This window comes from Bombus impatiens, unplaced genomic scaffold, assembly GCF_000188095.3.
Source record: "Bombus impatiens unplaced genomic scaffold, BIMP_2.2 scf_0389, whole genome shotgun sequence".
NCBI classification, from domain to species: Eukaryota; Metazoa; Arthropoda; class Insecta; order Hymenoptera; family Apidae; genus Bombus; species Bombus impatiens.
In genome coordinates, this window is record NT_176808.1 from 1995819 (window position 1) to 2017196 (window position 21378).

General features: G+C 32.9%; 4 protein-coding genes across 5 annotated transcripts; 3 read left to right on the top strand and 1 right to left on the bottom strand.

The window, feature by feature from the left end:
- Positions 1-526: 526 nt before the first annotated feature.
- On the bottom strand, positions 527-4509 carry LOC100746977 (cAMP-dependent protein kinase catalytic subunit 1). Its single transcript, XM_003489990.4, has one exon. It carries the CDS (start codon positions 3383-3385, stop codon positions 2324-2326), a length of 1062 nt encoding a protein of 353 aa, XP_003490038.1. The 5' UTR covers positions 3386-4509; the 3' UTR covers positions 527-2323.
- Positions 4510-8055: 3546 nt separating this feature from the next.
- On the top strand, positions 8056-11332 carry LOC100747098. The gene is made up of 3 exons (XM_003489991.3): positions 8056-8283; positions 9594-9784; positions 9974-11332. The coding sequence occupies exons 1-3, from the start codon at positions 8264-8266 to the stop codon at positions 10132-10134; spliced, it is 372 nt and encodes a 123-aa protein (XP_003490039.1). The 5' UTR covers positions 8056-8263; the 3' UTR covers positions 10135-11332.
- A 1139-nt stretch (positions 11333-12471) lies between these two features.
- LOC100745700 (probable ATP-dependent RNA helicase DHX35) lies at positions 12472-21275 on the top strand. 2 transcript variants are annotated; one of them, XM_012386455.2, is made up of 12 exons: positions 12472-12502; positions 12801-13015; positions 18297-18476; positions 18613-18753; positions 18847-19009; positions 19282-19443; positions 19548-19694; positions 19835-19976; positions 20078-20364; positions 20468-20773; positions 20853-21006; positions 21098-21275. In XM_012386455.2, exons 1-12 carry the CDS (start codon positions 12472-12474, stop codon positions 21222-21224), a joined length of 2055 nt encoding a protein of 684 aa, XP_012241878.1. In that variant the 3' UTR covers positions 21225-21275. The 2 variants fall into 2 exon arrangements, with proteins under 2 accessions (XP_012241878.1, XP_024223909.1); XM_024368141.2 differs by lacking the exons at positions 12472-12502; positions 12801-13015 and adding an exon at positions 17540-17673 and having other exon boundaries at positions 21098-21258.
- On the top strand, positions 14340-17608 carry LOC105680864 (ceramide phosphoethanolamine synthase). Its single transcript, XM_012386458.3, has one exon. The coding sequence runs from the start codon at positions 15322-15324 to the stop codon at positions 16396-16398; it is 1077 nt and encodes a 358-aa protein (XP_012241881.1). The 5' UTR covers positions 14340-15321; the 3' UTR covers positions 16399-17608.
- Positions 21276-21378: the final 103 nt, after the last annotated feature.

The window sequence follows — 21378 nt, forward strand, 5'->3', positions numbered from 1 at the left end:
CCTTATAACTTTTCTTATCGCGTAATAATCGAACAGCCCTTTGAATTCGGATCAGAAGTGACAATCTTATGTCACGGCGAAACCATTCGCAGAAAATTTCGTAATATCTGTATATACGCACAGTGTGTGTGGCTTGGAACGAAGCTACGCGTGTGGCGGACCTTCTCGTGCGTGTTTCATTGTAAAATCGATTCTCGTTATACGATCGACGCGTGTCCAATCGTCGACGCTCAGGGTTCGTTGGTGTTGGTGATTCTCTGATTCTCGCGTTCCTTATGTTAACTGGCCGTTGAATTTCATTACCGCCGAGATACGATGCCGTAAAGTATCCCATACGCTCCATCTCGAAAGGAGGTGGTTTTAATGGATTAGAACAAAAAATAAATTAACAAACGCGTCTTTCAGCGATAACACTCTCGCTGTCATTGCTACTGCTGCTGTTCTTCGTTTCGTTATCGTGTCCCTTTGTTCTCCTTCGTTTACATTCCTTTGTTTGTTTTTGTCCCTGGTTTCGTCATTCGTTTAATTTTTTTGGACAGTCTTCTCGCGATCATGTTTTAACACGCTTTTGTATCCCGTTAAATGAAATTTTCACTCCACGTGCACGTACACGCGCAATTTCCTTTGGCCATTTCGCGCGTGTGCATCGTTCGTTTCTCTTTCCTCTTGCACAAATACAGGATTGTCCATACGTTTACATTTCGTACTAAAAGTGCAGCTCTATATAAAAGATAACGTTGCTTTTTTTGCATACAGCAACTTAAGGCGATATAATTATATACGAATACTCTTATAACGTATCTATGTACGAACGCCGGTGGTCCTCTATTAAAAACGTTCCAAAAATGAATCCTTATTTTGCTCGTACTCCCGTCGATCGCATTTTCACAAATACTCTCATTTTCTCGCTCTTTCTCTCTCTCTCTCTCTCTCTCTCTTTCTTTCTTTCTTTCTTTCTCTCTCTCTCTCTCTCTCCCTTTCGTCTCTTCGTTCCTATTTTTCCTGTATCATTTATGCAAGGTACAATATAATTCAACAACGAGCATCTGTAGCCAGTATATAACGAGTATTTTTTTCATTTTTTCTCTTTTAATAAGATTCATAATATGCTATAATAAAGGTCTACCTTTCTCTCTCTCTCTCTCTCTTTCCCCCCTGTTCTCCCACCCTCTCGTTCTCGCCCTTCTCGATCGATGAAAAACGAGTCATATAAATATTACTTCAGCAAAATAATCGTGTGACGACTAGCTATTATAAATACGGTTCGTATCGTGGCAAAAACTTTTCTCCCAACGAGAATGAAGAGAAAAATGCTCGTAGACAGATAGACAACAATGCACGACATGACAATTAATTGTTGGTGTATTTTATATCCATTTTCTCCCGTCAAGTCCCTTTTTTATAAACTTTGTATGTGCTAAAAGAGGCAGGACGATGGAGTAGAGGGGCGTGGTGTAAAAGGGGGTCGGGGAACATTCATAAAGATTACGGGGACACTAGATGTATGTACAAAATAATTCCGGTAAAACCACGTTTTCCGATATTAATAGTACTTATCGAGAGCAATCTTTACACACGCCGCCTCTAATAAACCGGATAATAAAGCCATCTTAGGGAACACACACATATACGTGTAAATATATATATATATATATTTATATATAATAAATAAATAAATATATATATATATATCGTCATTCTCATACGTCAATAATGTCAGTTACTTGGCTGAAAAAAAAGATGTTTCTCTTGTAAAAAGTCGTAGTGGTGACAGTGACTATGAGTGTGAGCACACGCGTACGCGTATGTGTATGTGTGTTTATATATGATATCTGTGTATGCAATATATCGTAATTTTTTCCAATATATTATATCTCTTTTATTTCTGTCAATCTCAATACGTTCAACGACGTCGATTACCGTGTTTCCTTCGTATACTCTTTCCATTTCCGCTCTTCTCAGAAGTCCACAATCACAAAATAAAGCGCAAAATCTGCCATCTGCTTCTTACGTGCTCGTCTTCCTTAGTTTTCTTTCCCTTTCTCGACTCTTCTAAGCCACCTTCCTTCCTCTATAAAACTATTGCATCGAGCGTGCCCGCAAACGCACAGAATCATACACGCGCACGCACACACCTGTATACGCTTTCTTTCTATCTTGCATACATGTAATACATTCTCTCGTTTACACTACTCGCTCCCATCCTCCCGCTCTCTTACTTCATCTATATCCCTCGCCCGAAGAAAAGCGAGCAGCGAGCGACGAACCATCGCGTATGAATGTATACGCGATACGTGTGACCATCTTGAATCAATGTGGGAATTCAAAATTCGGCGAATTCCTTGGCACACTTCTCCGTCAACGAAATCCTCAGCGTCTCCTCCTCGTAGTCATCGAAATTGCTTGTGTCTCCCGGCCCTTTGCATTTTGGTATGAACGGGGCCTCGATTTTCTTTTGGAAGACAGCTATCCAATCGGTACTGGCGAACCACTTGTGACCCTTGATATCGTTTACACCGGCCTTCAGATTACCGTACCTCTTGGTTAGATCGACTTGCAGCAAATTACGTAGTAAGTCTTTCAGATCGGATCCAAAGTGCGAGGGAAATCGTGGCTTTCCGCTCACGATTTTCTCGTAGATTTGAATTGGTTGATCAGCGAAAAATGGTGGATAACCGGCAGCCATCTCGTAGACGAGGACACCGAGCGCCCACCAGTCTACAGCTTTGTTGTATCCTTTGCTGAGAATTATTTCAGGCGCGAGATATTCCGGCGTGCCACATAAGGTCCATGTTCTACCCTGTACCCTTTTGGCAAAGCCGAAATCCGTGACTTTCAAATAGCCCTGTGAATCGATTAACAGATTCTCCGGCTTGAGGTCCCTATAGATTAAGTCGAGGTAGTGAAGGTACTCGAACGCTAATACGATTTGTGCCGCGTAAAAGCGCGAGTGTGGTTCCGAGAAGCGACCAACCTTTCGTAGATGGCTAAACATCTCCCCTCCTGGGACATATTCGAGGACCATGTAAAGATAAGAGTTATCCTTGAAGTGAAACCGTAATGAAACCAGGAACGGGAAGCTAATCGCCTGCAGTATCCTCTTTTCGTTAAGCGTGTGTTCAACTTGCTTAAGTTTCACGACCTTCTGCTTGTCGAGTATTTTCATGGCATAATACTCTCCGGTCGGCTTGTGTTGCACTATCATGACACGGCCGAACGAGCCGGTGCCCAGTGTCTTGATTCGTTCAAAGTCGTCAAGGGCAGCAGTATTTGTAGGGTTTCTTTTCCATTTGTCCTCGAACTCTTTCTTTGCCTTGTCAAGAAACTCCTTGACGCTCTCGGCAGCGTCAACCTTTTTGTTTGCAGTCGCGGCATTGTTGCCCATCTTAGCAGCCGCGCTCGTACACGAGCCTGCCAGGGCTCTACACAGCTCAAGAAGTTCCAGAAGACCGCGTCTTCGTTTTCGTTTTCGTTTGCCCTCTTCCGTAGTCGAGCCTACCACGGCCCTGCCAATCTCCACTCTCTTCAAAATTGTTGCTACCTTCTACTACTTTCCTCCACTATCCGTACTCTCTCCTATCGTCACCAACGATTCGCAATGTTTCTATCCTATACTTGTCAATGCTGGCCCTACAAGACCTATAAACGTCCGAGAGAGCACTCACACTTACGCAAGAACAGGGCACACGCGCGCACTGCACGATGGATACACTCCTACCGATGGCGGACTATCCTTCCCTTTTTTCGCCAGTATTCGATTCACTTAATAACAACCGTACGACTTCTCGCACTCGGTACGAACCTTCGTGGTCCCTTAATTGTACGACAAAGTGAGACCGAGCGATTTCGCGCGGAAAAATGGGTCAGCATTAATCCTCGTCCGCACCTTGCGCCATCTTTCCTGTCAATTGTACTAGCCCGTCGTTGTCGTCGTCTACTAGAGCTGTCTCAGTCTTTCCTTTCTTATCCTTCTCTCTTTATTTCTGCCTTAACTTGTCGCTGTACTCTCGTACACCGCAGCAACTTTCTTTGACGTGTTCGTTCCACTGGTTCGACAAATCAAAACACTAAACACTAGTCGGTTCTCACAGTAATAGTACCGAGTGGCTAAATCGCAACTCCGGAACGACAGTTTGAAACAAGGGTCGAACGGAACTAGAGAATGACGTCGGTTTCGATCGCTCTCAACCCTCGGAACGCTTGCGAAACGTCGTCTGCTCAACTTACGCGACACGCACACCACAAACTTTGACTCGGACGTATTAAATGAACATCGCGAACAAACGTGTATCGCATCTTCTCGCGATAGAAAACAAAGTACGCGCTATCGCACTAAACACACGAATTCTTTTACTATAGTCGCGGACTGATTTTAAGCTCTTAAAGCGAAGCAGGCGGCGATAGCGGAGATAGTCGGTACCGTTCCTAAAGATGGCGACGCGGCTCGCTCCGCTTGTTCGTTCGGGATTTCGCACGGATGCGAAAATGACGAAGTATCGCTCTACGAAGCGAGAGAGCTACTGTAATGCACAGATCGGATATTGCTTCCACTTATCGCCGATAGATGTAGCATTGGAAGGTTTAACGACTTCCTCGATCAGTGCTGCCACCAAACGAAAGCGTCAACGTACTTTCGATTCAAAGTAAACTCGTTCTTGCTTCCAAATCCTCAAGGTTTTCGTACATACTGAATCACGAAATGTTTCGGACAACTGCTTGTGTCGCTATTTCAATGGGGAATGTGATTCTCTGAGTCATCGCGAAAACAGTTACGATATCTTGTGAATTATCTGTCGGACTTATCATTGAAGTTCATCCATTTAATAATACTAATTATTAACTTTTAAATTCTTATATTAGCTTGATTAAATTCTACGGTTACCATGTAAACTTAAGGTTCGTTCATTGTACTAAAACTTCAGTGATGTCATCATATATATTTTATAAAATTTTTTATTATTTTTACAAACTACGTATTATAGTTTTACGATATTGATGTTTGTAGTAAAGATAGAAGCCTGCTTGTCTTAATGTGTTAAGCTATTTTTACTCGCTCGGAATTGATATACGTATTTTTTAATAATCTAAAACAACTGCAAGGTTACGACTACGTTTTTGTCATTGTATTTAGTGTATTTTACTTAACTAATATAATCTATATTATAATTATTTTGCTATAAACTAATCTTACGTTACGTTTACTATTAATTTGGTAATTTCATGGTTATTAATAATAATCGACCTGCTTGTGGTATTGAACCGTGGTACGCACACGGAAGGTTGAACACTCGCTGACCTGTGATAATCCTTTGGCAATTAGTTTCTAACTGTAGGTAGGCATATAGGCACAATTTTAGAGCGGTTGATACGGTCGAGAAAGCTAGGTGGAGTCGGTGGGGGACGGGACGAACCGGTTACGATCGAGTCAAAAAGGTACGACCAGGTCAGGCCTTTCGGATATATACAGTATTTTTGTGTACAGCCCTGGTGCATTGCACATCAGACTAGACAGAGATGACAAAAGACACGTCCATCGAGGTTGCAATCGGATGCGTTACTTATATTAACTTTAGTTTGTTTCTACCCTATGGGATGCGCGCGACCACGCGTTCTATTGATTCCATGACCCGAAGCTGAAAGTGGTGTGCCAATTTGTGGAAGGAAAGTAGAATCGACTCTATTATATCTTGAATACTCTTTTCGAAAAATTGTATATACAGTATACTTTAGTAAATTTGAGCCCCAAATGATGTTAATCTATTAAAAGACTGAATATTTAATACTAAAAAAAAACACTATCTACATATAAATTACAAAAATTGTGTATATATTGGTATAAAACATAAAAAAAGGCGTATATAAATAATTGTTACTTTCGCATGTGTGTATGTTTAATACTTTTGAAATGTCTCGCTTCCTTTATTCGTTTTGCTTCTTGACACTTTCTAATGCACAAAGAAAATAACGAAACAAACGTAATAGGCAAAATAGTATATAGCGTGGTGAGTAAGAACGCATCAAGAAAAGTGGGAATTTAGTCCAGCGAAATGAAAATTTAGATGCGTGGATGCTATCTTTAGTTTGACACTGCAAAGCCAGTGGAAATATAGGTTACTGTCATCGAAATAGCTTGTGGCTGAACACTTCCACTGACCCACTAAACGAAATTTAATTTTATCAAGTAATACTGCATGTCACCAACTACATGGTTATTTTCGTTAATAAAATATCTTGAAATATTAAGAAAGTTCTACAGTAGTTGCCAATATATATATGCATGTATCATGAAGAAATTTGCTTATTAAAATAACTTTGATAGAAAAGACAAAAATGTACATATAAAGATAAATCCAGTTCACAACGTTTTGAACAAAGAAAAAAAGACATATGTATATATATCGTTTCTTTCCTATGTAAATATCGTGCATTTATTTGTTCCATATGTAACATAAATAAAAGTGCACTTGAAACACTTTCCTTTTGGAAAGTTTCATTGAAAACCTAACTCAATCTGATATAAATGTGTCTTCAAGGTTTTACCGTGTAAAGGATATTCAAAAAGAAGCATCTGCTTTGCACATCTTCACCTGCATCGTCTATAGCAGCTGCTTGGTGTTATCTTCGTGCTTACGTAGACCTCTGGCACGTGGCATGTTCGGTAGGACAAAAAATACATTTCTTAACAGACTAAACTAACACGTTTGCATGATTTTTGCAAATATGAAGATTGATAAATCATCGAATATTCGTTTTTATAGATAAGATTATCAGAAGAAAAACGATTCTTTACTTTCGTTTTCGAAATTATTACATCTCGATGTAAGTATAGGATAGATTATTGTATTCAAACTTTCTACAGTGTGATGGAATAAATTTTGAAAACGAATTTAATATCTACTTCCTTCTCATTTACAGAAAAAAATAAAATATATTTATATATGTATATATAATCATATATAAAAATAATAATTATATTTCTCTACACTAGGTAATGAGATGTCGATATATATAAATATGTATTAATTTTTATATGTGTATGTACATCTATATATATATACTAGCATACACATAGTATCTAATGTATGCATATTGTGTATCATAAGGGCATTTAGAGTGTCATCATGAGTTAAGTTACACCTCTGATAAAATGCCCGTAAGACTTTTAGAACTAACGTCGCAATAAAATAATACTGTAGCGAACAGGAAATGTAATCTTTTACTATTTTATGGCTAAAAGCAACCTGTAACATGGACGTAAATACAGCAGAGCCTTTTAGACGGGTGCGTGGATCAACCTGAAAGCATCGCGCACCTTTTAATATACACCGGAAATAGAACCATACGCGAAACTTCTAGAACTTTCTGCACCTTGCTTCCGTTTATATCTTATATATTATCCATAGTATACATTAAATTTCATTAGAATCGAGCTAATATCTTAAATCATACATAAGATTTAATAGACATTATTTTGAAAGTGATGCGGGACAAAATACATGTTTCTCAAACAATACAACGCTAGCGCCGGAAGCACGGGGATTTTTTACGAGCTTCGTAAGACAGGATCCAATTGGCTAGTGTGTTATTTGGAGGGGCATTAACAATGCGGTAGTGGCGAAGCTACCACTACCATGAACCTAAAACCACATAATCATTGACAGATTTAGATAAATGTATTGTACTTCACATGTGTCGTATTTTTCATTTGAAAGAAAATAAAACTAATACCATAATTAATTACTTGAATTCCATATTATTTGTGATCCACAGGCATTTTTCGAAGAAATTTCATTGAACCATGATTCATGATTAAAATATAGCGGCAAATTATTTATACGTATTCTAAGGTCATATTCGTCGGAAAATAAATTGAGATTAATAAGTACTATTGATATTATTTATTAAACATATTGCAGTAATTCTTTGCTCTTCTGTGAAAGAATTATATATCAACGATTTCTAGTCATTTTAAAATTATATTTACAACGAATAGTTTAATAAGGAACCGAATCGTGCGCCATCTGTAAACGAGCGGGAAAGAAAAGTGTTTGAAGGCCGCCGGCCTGCCGGCCGGACCGAGTAACTCGGGTCTTGGGCGAATCAGTGTGCGAGTCTCTCTGCCATTTGCGCGTCGGTACGCGACTACGCGGCAGTGGTGATACCAGAATTCTACGTCTGCTTACCGGTGCGTAAAAAACGCAGGCCTTATTAAGTGCGTTTTGTATCTAAGTGCTTTATCGATCACACGATTAAATTGATCAGCATGGCGGATACAGAAGCTAAGTAAGTACTACAGATTTTTTTTATTGATCTATCGTAAGGAAATCACACGTTTTCACTGAATGCTTTTGTTATGTTTCTTTGCTGGATACAGTAACGGCGGGTCAACAATGCTTTATAATCCATATTTTTTACTTATCTGTTTTAAACGATTCAAGTTTGAAGTCGATTCTCTTGTTTTGATAACTTTATTTGTATCGCAATTGTTTGTGTACTTTTGAAAGCGTACGTAGTTTGTACAGTCACGAGAAAGGGACCACAGTGGAGGAAGAGGGGATGCTCTCTCTCTACGTGATATTCTCAGCTTGATTCGTAAGGCGCGTTACGTTCTCAGGATTACCTGCTTTTGCCATGACATGTGCTCTACTTGTAGAGCCGCTTTTCTGGCGGTATCGTTTACCCTTTTATTTTCCCCACTTGTAGCTTCAGTTATACGAGACATGCGATAAGAAACTACAACGCGTGTTCGTCTATTATTAATATTTATTTTATGAATATTTTAATCGTAAAGACCCCAGTTATTTGTTATCTATGAATCATTCGATATTTTTGCGAATATAATGGATAAACGTGACTGCAAATTAAAATAAAATATTTTATAATGCGTTAAATTGTAATTTTTCAATATTAACAATAGTTCGAACATTTTTATATAAACACATAGAATGTTGATTATGCATGTATAAAAAGAACTCTCGCTCTCTCTAGAAATATTTTGCGGATGATTGTACACGTATCACCTTAAAAAGAAAATGGACAACGTATCGATCTGTTCTCCCTTACCGACTAAATGTCAGGAATACTCGCATTTTACTTTTTACTAAACATTTCTAAGAAAAAATACATAATATTTGTAATAATAAACATCAGTAATATTTAGGTTTATTTAAGTTCCGATAATATGGGAATAAATACATATGTAACATTAATGTATATATTACGGTCCACGAACATCCACGGTTTGCCGCGCCGAAACAGTCTGTATGTATTGCGTACGTATACGTGTGTAACGTTCTGTTGAAAGGAGTATGTTGCGGGAAGGGGGAGACGAAAGCAGGATAATATTAACATCGGTAGGTGCCGCTACGGTTGGCGTCCTATCTCTATTTCTTTTCCTTGTCATTCCATCTCTGTCTGTAGCTATAAAGTTTAGCCGCTCTAAAGAATCACGTATCATGATAGAATAAGTATTTCATTCATACGAATATGAATGTCATGGATATTTTCAGTACAGAATATATTACATATTCTGTTTTACTTTATATGAATTATTTTAAAATTAATGTAGGCACATAATATATCTCAATTTTTAGAGACACCAAAGTTGTTACAACTCCAGAAAAGAAAGTAGTGGAGGAAGAAAAGAAAACTGTTCAAGAAGTTGACGAAGATTCAAAAGCATCTGAAAATGGAGATGCCAAAGAAACCAAAGAAAATGGCTCAAACGAGGAAAAAGAGTTAGAGGAGAAAGAAGTAGAATCAACAGAAAATGGGGATTCTACAGGTAATATCATGAAAATTACAACAAAAAATTTTTTAATTTGTGATTAAATACTTAATATGTTCAATTGTATGCATATTAATAATTATACTAAGAGTAAACTATATAAGTAGTTAATATATTATTAATGACTGTAGAAAATGCAACTTACATTTATAAGAATAAAATTAAAATGATTGATTCTATTCGTAGATGCTCCCATTGATAGTTGTTGTATAAAGAGGAAATCAACGACTTTGAGTGAAACAACAGAAGAAGCTGCCACTGATGGTGCCAGTCCTGAAAAAAAAACAAAACTTGATGAGAAGAGTGCTGAAACGGAAAGCAATGGAGAAGCTGAAGCTACGGCCTAATATTTTTTATGTTTACTGCAGATTTAATCTATAGATGCAATTTTAAGCTAACTGACAAGTCAGAACACCTAAAATTTGTTATCCATGCATCGTCATGGTAGACGAGCATTAAAAACGAAAATTTCAATATTGTATTAATGACTTTTTGTGTTCAGACATTTTATGTGTGTTTATTGCAACCATTTTTATGTCTTTGATTGGCAATAGTATATATCCATAACATCATTACAAATTACCATCTTAGATACCATTCATGTTTCCTAAGTTCTCCATTGACGTCCATACATTACACATGTATACACACAGATTTAATCTTACAAAATGAGGAGATTACAAATAATATAAATAATATATTTCTGATACGTAAAAGTAGATGATAGTGTGGTGCTTGAGAATGATATTTGTACGAAGATGTTTCATATATAATTCTCATTCTTTCTGATGCACAGACATATGTTAACACTTTATATCGAAGATGGAAGAAACAATATTTGTTTGCAAATCAAAATACATTCCTAAAATACCTTAAAACTCACCCAGTGTTCATTAGTATTTTTTGACGAAAGGTGTAAAACGAATCCTATTTGTGAATTCTTACAAATACTTGTTTCACACATGTATGTACATATATAATTTGACGTTCACCAAACGCAAAACAGAAATTACACAAATTGTAAAGTGTGTGAGTGCGCTGACGTTAATACGATATATAGTTTAAATGATTTGCAATTAAAGTTTAAACTACATTTAATAAAAAAAGATATATATACTATTACTCAATCATCAGAATTATCGAAATACTTAATATATGTAATAACTTGTATGTACAAAAAAATACTGGTGAGCAAAAAACATGTAATGTTATTTGCAATAACAGCGACGGAAAATACTATACTAACAGTTTTACTTTAGTGAAAAGTTGCATATCAAAAGTTTGAAGTTTATGCGTGAATAAAATAATATAATAGCATACTTTTAAACACAATATGATAAGTGCAAAATTAAAAGCAATCTAGTGTATATGTACCAATATAACCAATTGATTAATAATGTTAAACACGAAGATGTTACTATATCATCATTAGTCTTCTTTAGTTACTATCTAGTACAAATTGTTCTCATATAAAGTATGATAAAATCAGAATAACTCTGTAATATTATTTCTTACGTAATAAATATTACATGTGAATTGGCAAAATTGTATAAAATTATATTAAAACATATCCAGGGACAAGATAAAATTAATTAAAACGCAATGTTATTATATTTGTGTTAGATTTCTATATTCTTATAATTTACACAAAATACGAGATGGTTGTTATTAAGAAAACTATTTGTGTACAAAGTAATATATCTATCTTTGTATATAATATTGCAATTTATATATAATTCAATAAAAAGTTATTTACTATCAGTTTACAGAACCTGAACAATTTTAACATAATACATTAAAGAATTTTTTTGTACTATTTGTATTTTGATTTCACATACATGATATACATATTTCTATATACATGTATATATAATGTCATATATCGCTATTGATTTTGAATCTAAAGGAACCATGTATAATTTCCATGTTTATTATTTCATTTACTTTAATATTATGTATTTATATTATATCAACTGAAATATTATATTCATGTTTGCCTATATTAGGTCTTCAATTTTTTTTTATATATTGTTGGTCCAGTTTAGAATTGAAATAAAATTAAATAATTTGCTGAAATATATGTATGTGTGAGGGTATGAAATTGAAATTTCTGATTCGATCAATTCAATTAAAAATAAAAAATATTTCCTACCAAGCGGATTTTTTCCTGCTGTTTATATAGCTAAATAATATAAAATATAATAATTATAAATATTCTTATAGTTAGAATTGTTTAAATATTTTTAAATCACATACAGTGTCATCTATAGGAAAATTACAGTTTAAAGGAATATAACAGGTGTGAGAAATATGTATATACTGCATTGTTCGTAAGTGTCGTTATCAATTCGAATGGCATAGAGGCAAGAGAAGTACTGCATTATATCGCTCATCGTCATGCGTTGCTATATTGCTTTATTTGTATCTGACACTTTCAGCCAATACGCATGTTTACTTTTATGATTGTGTTGAGTCTATCGGAAATAACCAATTAGGTCCGCATTCCTTCCGTCTGTCAACGTACCAGTAACGCATTATGTGTATTTACTTACATATATATCGGGCGGTAAAATAGTGTGTTTATTTGAATTGTGTGATTATTATGTAAATATAAGAGTTTATAATCTAGTGATATATTTGACAACTAATTTTATCTCGTTGTATTGTTTACGTAATTATATAAAATGAATACAAAACCGACTTTTTCTAAACCTGGTAAGTACAATTGTTTTTGAACATATCCGTACAAACATGTAAAAGCATAATGTTTACTCTTTTTTTATTTTTATTTCCTAATATTGTATTCTTTTTAATTATAACTGATTTAAAAGTAGTATTATACACTGACATTATCATATGTTGTAAAACTTATTCTTACATATATATATATAACAATTGTATGACATAACCTATTGAACTTATGAATGTACATATATGTGTCTTATTTCCATATGTTTATATATATTATATCGAGAAAAATTTTATATTCATCTGATAATTTTTTTAATTACAGGTGATAGTATGTGGCAAGAGGATAAACCAGATACAGAAGCCCATTCGTCCACACAATTTGTATACAATGCTCATCATTCGCTTGCACTTAATATGCAACGTCAACGATTGCCTACATTTAAGTATAGAAGTCATATTATATACTTACTGGAAAAATATCAAACATTAGTCTTAATCGGTGAAACTGGATGTGGAAAGAGTACGCAGTTACCTCAGGTATGCCTTTATTTTAAAGGAATTATATTATAATATAAGGAGGTGAAATTTAAATAAATAACATTGTGATGACATGGATTTTATTGTATGTAGTAATATAATTCTACATGAATTTATGATATAAAATATAATGTAACATACACATATATATAACATATTTGCTGTTGCCATTTATATAATCTTTTACAGAGTTATACATATTTCAAACATGCACTTATAAAAATTGGGATATTCTCAATATGTCATAATTAAATTTTTCTTGCTTATTTTTTAAATTTTATGTAACATTTATAGTAGTTGTGTAATATTTTTGAGTGAGAGTTCTGATTTTTTTGATTGAGAGTATAAATATACATGATTTTCCAAATAACTTAATTGATTGTTTTTCATATACATAAGAAGACTCGTTTTGAATCTATAAACGTAAATTACTCGTACACCATCTGATGTAAATACATAGTTTTTCTCTGTATACGGACACATAAAGCTCATACGAAGATGACACGTTTTTGTATTACCTATATACCATATACCTATATACCATATTACCTATATACCATATTAACCTATTTATATCGAAAAATCACTAGCTTAGGAGATATCTTAACTTTAATATGTCAAATATAATGTATGAAAGACAAGGAAAGACGCGGAGCGGTATTCTTATGTTTACGTTGTCCTTGTTTATGCGTTGTCTTCAAAAGAACTACTTACACCAGCTTATGGCCCCCTCGAAATCATTAACTTCTTATCTGAGCTATCTTTTTATACAATTGATACATTGTTGTAGGAGTAATTTGCGTATATAAATTAAAATCGGTCACTCTGTATATACAGAGTGTCATTGAACTGGTAGTACAAACCGAAAGGAAGTGAATCTACATGAAAAAACAAGTCAAATATATGTAATAAGATCCTTTCATAAAAATTACATTCTTTTTTTCCGAAAAAAAATAAATTTGAAAATTTATTATGCGCGTGTACCAAGATAGCTCTTAACTAAACATATGCAAACTCTATTTTCTTGAAAACGAGGCTTGAAACAAAAAAATTTTATTTTAAAATGTATCGTGTACGCATATTTAGTTCATGATTAGTTAAGTTTAAGCATATTTGACAAATTTTTTAACTCAATTTTCTCGAAAACAGTGCATTATATGACAAAATTTTATTCTATATATTTTTGACTTTACTTTTCATGCATTTATCTTCTTTTGGTTTGTACCATCTGTTCAGTAACACCCTGTATATTATATTTACTTATTTAGGATTTCATTTACATGATATGTGTACAAATATCATAAAAATGTTATTTATATATAATATATATATATAATAGAAATTTTGAGTAATATATAAACTCGCGCACGCGCACAGATGAAGATCTTGTATCGCCATTCTGTTGTGGTCAAACAAATTCGACAGTACATCATCATCTTTTCAAATTGTAATGTGTGTTAGTCAAATTTTTCGAGAACTGTACTTTTCATAATAGTTATACCTAATAACTTAGTGAATAATAATGTGTCGTAAAAAGAAATATCATGGAATAACAATTTTTATAGTTCGCTATTTTGTTATCGAACAATTAAAAAAAGAAATTATCTGACAACAGTGCGATTGAAATATTATTATTATGAGAGAAACTCATGCTATTTTGATAAATAACGTGATAATGTATTAAATAAGGTATTTGAAACGTTTTCCAACACCAAACGTTTTCCAAAAAAAATATACCGGCATGGTATCAGTTAATCGATCAAAATAGTATATTCGGAATCTGCAGATTTCATCTAGCCATGTGTAGTCACGGCACACTGATCCGTGTCCCATGAATACGTCGTCCATGAATATTGCAACATTATTAACAATGGAGCAAAGTACTGTTAATTATTATGATAATTCTACTGTACTCGTAATCCTGCAAAAAAGTATGGTACAAAAATCATCGTAATCAAATTAGTAACGTGATGAGTTTAAAAGTTGAAAGACTGGATTTTTTATTTGCCATACACAATTCATTATATCGAAAAAGTGAATATCACAATAATATTATTGCTTCAAAATAATAAACGAACGTGTTTTTTTATTCGTGTTATATTAAAGAAGTATCTATAATAAAATTACTGAGCAATGAATTTATTGCTAATATTTAATAGCAGTGTGCATTTACATTAACTACATATCTCTAATATATTTGGATCTATTATAAAGAAAGAAAGTGATAATATAACATAAGGAACATGTTATAAAGATATAACAATATATTTACCAATTTATACAAACGTGCCAAATTTATATACAAAATGTTTGGTTCAACAACTCTAGTAAGCAGGTCATTCCTAGCAATTTTGATATTAATGACATTATACTTCCTTGGAATGGATCTTCTATTGTATTCTAGAACACAAAATTATGATATAAGACCTATATCAAATGGTACACAATATGTTTCAATCATACCTTGTGATTTTAATCCATTGTGTACAGTGACTGTAAAAGGATTAATGCTTGATCATCCAAATCATTTTCTCTTGAGTCCTCTTGCAGCTATCATGGATGATCTATTGCATATAAGCAGTTCTTGGATATGGGTGACACCAAACACAATCAGTTGTTTCCATGTATTAATAGCAGTGCTGGCTGGTAAATGTGTTTCCAGTGATTCGTTGTCTTATAGACGTTTAGGTGTAATACTGTTTCAAGCAAGAACATGGTTGGATGATTTGGATGGACATGTTGCTAGAAAAAGAGCAAATATTAATGGTGAACGATCAGACATTGGCTCATCTGGTTACATTATCGATGGTATTTGTGATGCTTTTGGATGTGTTGCTTTTATTATTGGCTTATATCAATTTCTTGCTCGTAACTCAAGTAGACGTGGAGGTTACGATAAGCTACCACAACTTCCTGTATCTTCAGTTTTGGAACCTGGAAATGTAACTTTGAAAACTTCAAATGCAGCACTTCGTAACATATTACTTATAGCCGTCCATTTGTTCCTCAGCAGTGCCGCCTGGAATCGATATATATATTTATATCAAGATCTTCTTGAGACTGAATATAGAACAACACCGATTAGTAGAGAACATTTTTATGCTAGACAAACAGCTATATTTAGAAGTTTATCCTTTACAATAATAACCCTTTGTTGGAAATTTTTGAATTTTCATGCTGTCATGGATTACTTGCTGTTGGCAATATTTTTTGATCGTATGCGGGAGTATATTAGACTTGTAAAGTGGTCTTTATATGTTCTTGTATTATTACTTGTTTATGTAACTGAATTTCATTATTTACGGGCCTATACATACATGCAAGATGTACCATCATTGATTGATGAAGAGATATCTTCATCTGATGTCTACACTCAAGGATGACAGTGTGAATCTTGGAAAGCATTATTTTCTACTATTTGTTACTGGTGATATAATGACTAAGATGACTATTGTACACTGAAATTTGCAAATTTGTCTACGAAAGCAATATGTTGATAAAATTTTTTGTATTTTCTATTTTTCTGCATGTATTTTATATACACAGCAGACTGATGTATAAAAAAATGTGTATAACCCCTTAAATGATAAGGTAATAATACTTTATTACGAATTAGCTTTATAAAATATATATGTTAATGTTCTATTATAAACAAAATTTTCAACAGTAATTTTCCTAAATTATTTGTAGATCGTAATATGTATTAATTCACGTGTTGCTCTTTTAGATAAACATAATTATTAGTAATAATTAATACTGATTTACATCACTAAATATTTAATAATACATTTGTCTTCCTAGTTAAGCATTTATATAATATGTTTCAATTTCATATTTGTAGAATGTGGTTATTAAAATATATTGATTAATTGTCATAGATTATTGATTTTGGTGGTATTGCTGTGATGTTCGATATTATTGGAATACTTGGGGATAATGTTAATATCTACTTATACGATAATAAACAATAACTTACACATACTATTGAAAAATAATAATGGACCTTAGCGTAAATTTTCATAAAATGTTTTCATAAAATGTCAAACCTCATAAAATGTTTTTAGTATGCTTTTTATACCTGTACTTCAAATTATCGCATATTTTGACTGTCATTATTATATGCAATAATATTGTATATATGCAATAAAATTGTATTATATGCATAACATAAATATGTATTTATATTAAATATAAGAGTTAAGTAATATATATTGATACGTGATAATTATTAACACTAAATGCATCAAAGTATATAATTTTGTACTTTTTATTTGTAATAATTAACAACTTCTTGCTTTTATCCGTATTTCTAGCGTGATCCAGTGTCGTGAGTTACCTAATTAGAGTACTTGTAAGTTTGCCGAAGTCGAAGTAAATCGTTATAACAAGCTTTCAATAAAATCCGATATAAATATGACATTAAACCACAAAGACGTAATACATGTAATATTCCGCCGTTAGCGATGTGCGCAAGATTAAAGCTGGTAGTAGATTTCAGAGAATAGAACTTCACGTTAAACTTGGAAAACGATCAGTGCATTCAACAGTGTACTAATCAAGTTTATGTGAAATATAACTTTTGCTTATCTGACATATAGTGTTACTTTACTTAGCCTTAGTCATCCTGCGATAAGAGTATCAATTGATTTTTATGTTAGGTAAAGTTTTATAACTATCGAATATTACGTAATAACACATCAATGTCTATTACAAAACTTTTTGTCTAAAATAAATGCAGAACAATAGTTTATTTATATTGAGGCAATTTACTTTTTATAGTTTTCGCAAAATGTATTTCGTATCTATTTGGTAGTTCCCCTCAAATATGAGGAGAATTACATTATTAGATAAAATAAAATCGTATTAGTATTTTCAAGAATATAAATGTAATATTGGATTTTTTCGATATTCATTACATATTTCTTTATTATGCATTTATCATTATTCGTATTACTCATATCATATCATTCATCGTTTTATTATTATTATCATTATTATCTTAGAACGTTTCCAGTATCAATAAGCGTTTATTTTATCTTTTACTGTTTCTTTTGTATTTATTATTAATAGTTGATATTTGTTTTATAAAAATTATTAGAAGCAATAAAATTTTGATAAAAAATCAATAAAATTTCGGTATTCCTAAATCATAAAATGTTTAGTATATTTTCTTAATGTGCTAAACGTATATTACTATAGTATTCAATTAATTACAAATGTACATATATTTATTTTTATGAATTGCATACATAGGAAGTTTTATTTTCTGAAATGATTACAGTATCTTCTTGAAGCAGGATGGTGTACAGATGGGAAAATGATTGGCATCACGGAACCAAGAAGGGTTGCGGCTACATCTTTATCTAATCGTGTTGCTGATGAACGCAATTGTATTTTAGGCACCGAAGTTGGTTATTCTATACGTTTCGATAATTATACGGATGAAACGACAAAGATCAAGGTATTATTTTAGACGTTAATTGAAGCAGCAAAGAAAATAATAAATTAAAATAATAGAGAATTTTAATTATCAGAAAACTAAAAAATAATAAATGTTAAATGAAGTCAGTAATTATATAAAATTATATTATTGATAGTATATGACAGAGGGAATTCTGCTTCGTGAATTAATGAGCGATCCTTTGTTGACAAGTTATTCTGTAATCGTGGTGGATGAAGTACATGAAAGGACCCTTCTTACGGATATTATTATGGGACTTCTGAAAAAAATAATCCGGGTAATAGAACATTATAAATTCATAAACATTTAATTTAATTTAAGTCTAAGTAAAAGATATACTAATTATCATGAAAAATTTGTTTTATTTTAGAAACGAAAAAGTTTACGAATTGTCGTTTGTTCCGCTACGGTCGATGCAGAACAGCTTCGAGATTTTTTCAATACAAATACAACGAAGGATTCCGCAAAAGATACTGCAGTTATACTTACCGTCGAAGGTAGACTTTATCCAGTGGATGTATTCTACATTATAGGTATATCTATATATATACATATATAAATACATCACATCATTCTATAAATAATACGTTAGGTCAATTGATAAATAAAGCAATTGGTTTACAATTATTAATCATCAATATCTTTTTCTTGTTTTCTACAATGATTTTTTACTTGTTTCCTAATGTTCCAATTTTTTAAACATGTTTTTTTATCTCCGTTTCGAGTTTTTGTAATATATATATTACCTATGCGACGTCTTATAATTATGTCATGAATATGTTCTCATTTTTGTATTTTATTTTAGAGCCAGTAGCTAATTACGTGACCAGTGTCATAGATACTGCTTTGAAAATTCACGAAAATGAAGAACCTGGTGATATTCTAGCGTTTCTTACGGGTTTGGACGAAGTAGACCAAGCAGTTTCTCTTTTATCAGAGCATGCAAAGCTCATAAAGGAAGGCAAGCGTGAGTAGAATACGGAATGATACCCTCGTCATCATTGTCCTGTTATATAACTGTCCGAAGTTTAAAATAGATCTTATCAGTGCCTTTGTATTGTTCTTTTTCAGAGAAACTTTTACCTCTGGCTATGTACGGATCTCTTCCGAACTCAGAACAACTGAAAGTATTTTGGAGGGCTGCCAAAGACACTCGTAAAGTTATCGTAGCCACGAACATTGCAGAAACATCTATCACTATTCCAAATATTGTTTATGGTATGAACTTAATAAAACATCGATTTTGTTGGTTGTATTCTAAGTAAAATATTCCTATTTTTTATTGTTATTGTTTAAATATATATATAAGACCTTATATAAAAAAATTCAGTTTAAACAAGATTGAAATTTTTATCTAGTTATTGATTGTGGCTTTGTAAAAGTTCCATGGTATGAGGCTGAAACTCAGACAAATTCTCTCGTAATTGTTCCTGTGTCCAAAGCATCCGCGAATCAACGTGCTGGTCGAGCGGGTCGTGTCCGAACAGGAAAAGCATATAGGTATACAATATGTGTAAATGTTTAAATTATTTAAAAATTTAATAAAAATTTATTTGTTGGTTTATATTTTCATATTTTGCAAAGTTTTATCTAAAATCTAGATTGTACACAAAGGAAGCATACTCAGAACTATTTGAGGCAACGCCACCAGAAATGCAACGCTCGGATTTAGCACCGGCGATCTTACAATTAAAAGCTTTAGGAATTGATAATGTATTAAGATTTAACTTTCCTTCTGCTCCACCAAGTAAAAATCTTCTTACTGGGCTGGAATTACTTTATGCACTAGGAGCAATTGACAGTAATGGAGAATTAACGACACCATTGGGCGTAACAATGGCAGAAATGCCATTGGAGCCTGTTTTGGCAAAATCTCTTATAGTATCAGGTAAAGTTTAATGAACAGACTTAATTCCTCATAAATTTTCCATATAAATCACCGAAAATTATTTTAAATAATTTATTATGTAATTAGCTTCTACCCTACGCAGGTGAAATGGGATGTTCCGAAGAATTATCAACGATTTTAGCTATGCTTCAAGTACAAAATGTTTTTGTAAGACCTGCAGGAGGCCAAGCTGCTATAAAGGCAAGAATAGCGCATAGAAAATTCGAAGTTGAGGAAGGAGACTTATTAACGTTGCTGAATGTATATACTGCTTATGAGAAAAATAGAACACTTAGTTGGTGTCAAAAACAGTTTCTTAATAACAAAGCTTTACGCAGAGTTACGGAAATTCGAACGCAAATGCATTCTATGATGAAGAAATTAGATATACCGTTGGTTTCGGCTAATGGTAAATTAAATTAAATTTTATTGTTTTATATATAGTATGAATTATAAAAATTTTCTGATAATAACTCATTTCCTTCAAGGAAATTTACAACAAATTCTAAAATGTATAACTGCTGGACTTTTTCCGAAAGCAGCGTACTTGCATTATACTGGAGTATATAAAACAGTACGTGGAAATAAGGATTTGTATATACATCCAAATAGCTGTTTATATACACTTCAGCAACCTCAATGGTTTGTACATCAACCTTAGTGTAATATCTTGTATATTTCTATAATAACGCATGTACATATCATACTAAATTTTTGTTTTTTCTTTTTCAAGGTTACTATTTTATGAAGTTTTACAAACAAACAAAACGTATATAAAGGACATAACTGTGATACAACCAGAATGGTTATTAGAATTAGCGCCTCATTTTTATGAAAAAACATCTCTTGATCCTATTTAATATAATTTTTGTATGTACATACTTAAAATAATAATGCAGTAAAAAAAAGAACGAAGGTCTATTTAATTCAAATACGTTTCTTTAATTTGAAAATTAGACCACTTAAAAAAATGCTACAAACACAAAGCCACCTATCGATAAAGTAGTATAGTTA

What these genes read in the sequence shown, in the direction of transcription:
- LOC100747098 (XM_003489991.3), top strand. Translation starts at nt 8,264, where the DNA reads ATGGCGGATACAGAAGCTAA. An exon ending in ATGGCGGATACAGAAGCTAA is followed by an intron (nt 8,284 to 9,593) that starts GTAAGTACTACA and finishes CTCAATTTTTAG; the next exon opens with AGACACCAAAGTTGTTACAA. An exon ending in AGAAAATGGGGATTCTACAG is followed by an intron (nt 9,785 to 9,973) that starts GTAATATCATGA and finishes TTCTATTCGTAG; the next exon opens with ATGCTCCCATTGATAGTTGT.
- LOC100746977 (XM_003489990.4), bottom strand. Translation starts at nt 3,385, where the DNA reads ATGGGCAACAATGCCGCGACTGCAAACAAAAAGGTTGACGCTGCCGAG.
- LOC105680864 (XM_012386458.3), top strand. Translation starts at nt 15,322, where the DNA reads ATGTTTGGTTCAACAACTCTAGTAAGCAGGTCATTCCTAGCAATTTTG.
- LOC100745700 (XM_012386455.2), top strand. Translation starts at nt 12,472, where the DNA reads ATGAATACAAAACCGACTTTTTCTAAACCTG. An exon ending in CGAACAGGAAAAGCATATAG is followed by an intron (nt 19,977 to 20,077) that starts GTATACAATATG and finishes TCTAAAATCTAG; the next exon opens with ATTGTACACAAAGGAAGCAT. An exon ending in AAAATCTCTTATAGTATCAG is followed by an intron (nt 20,365 to 20,467) that starts GTAAAGTTTAAT and finishes TACCCTACGCAG; the next exon opens with GTGAAATGGGATGTTCCGAA.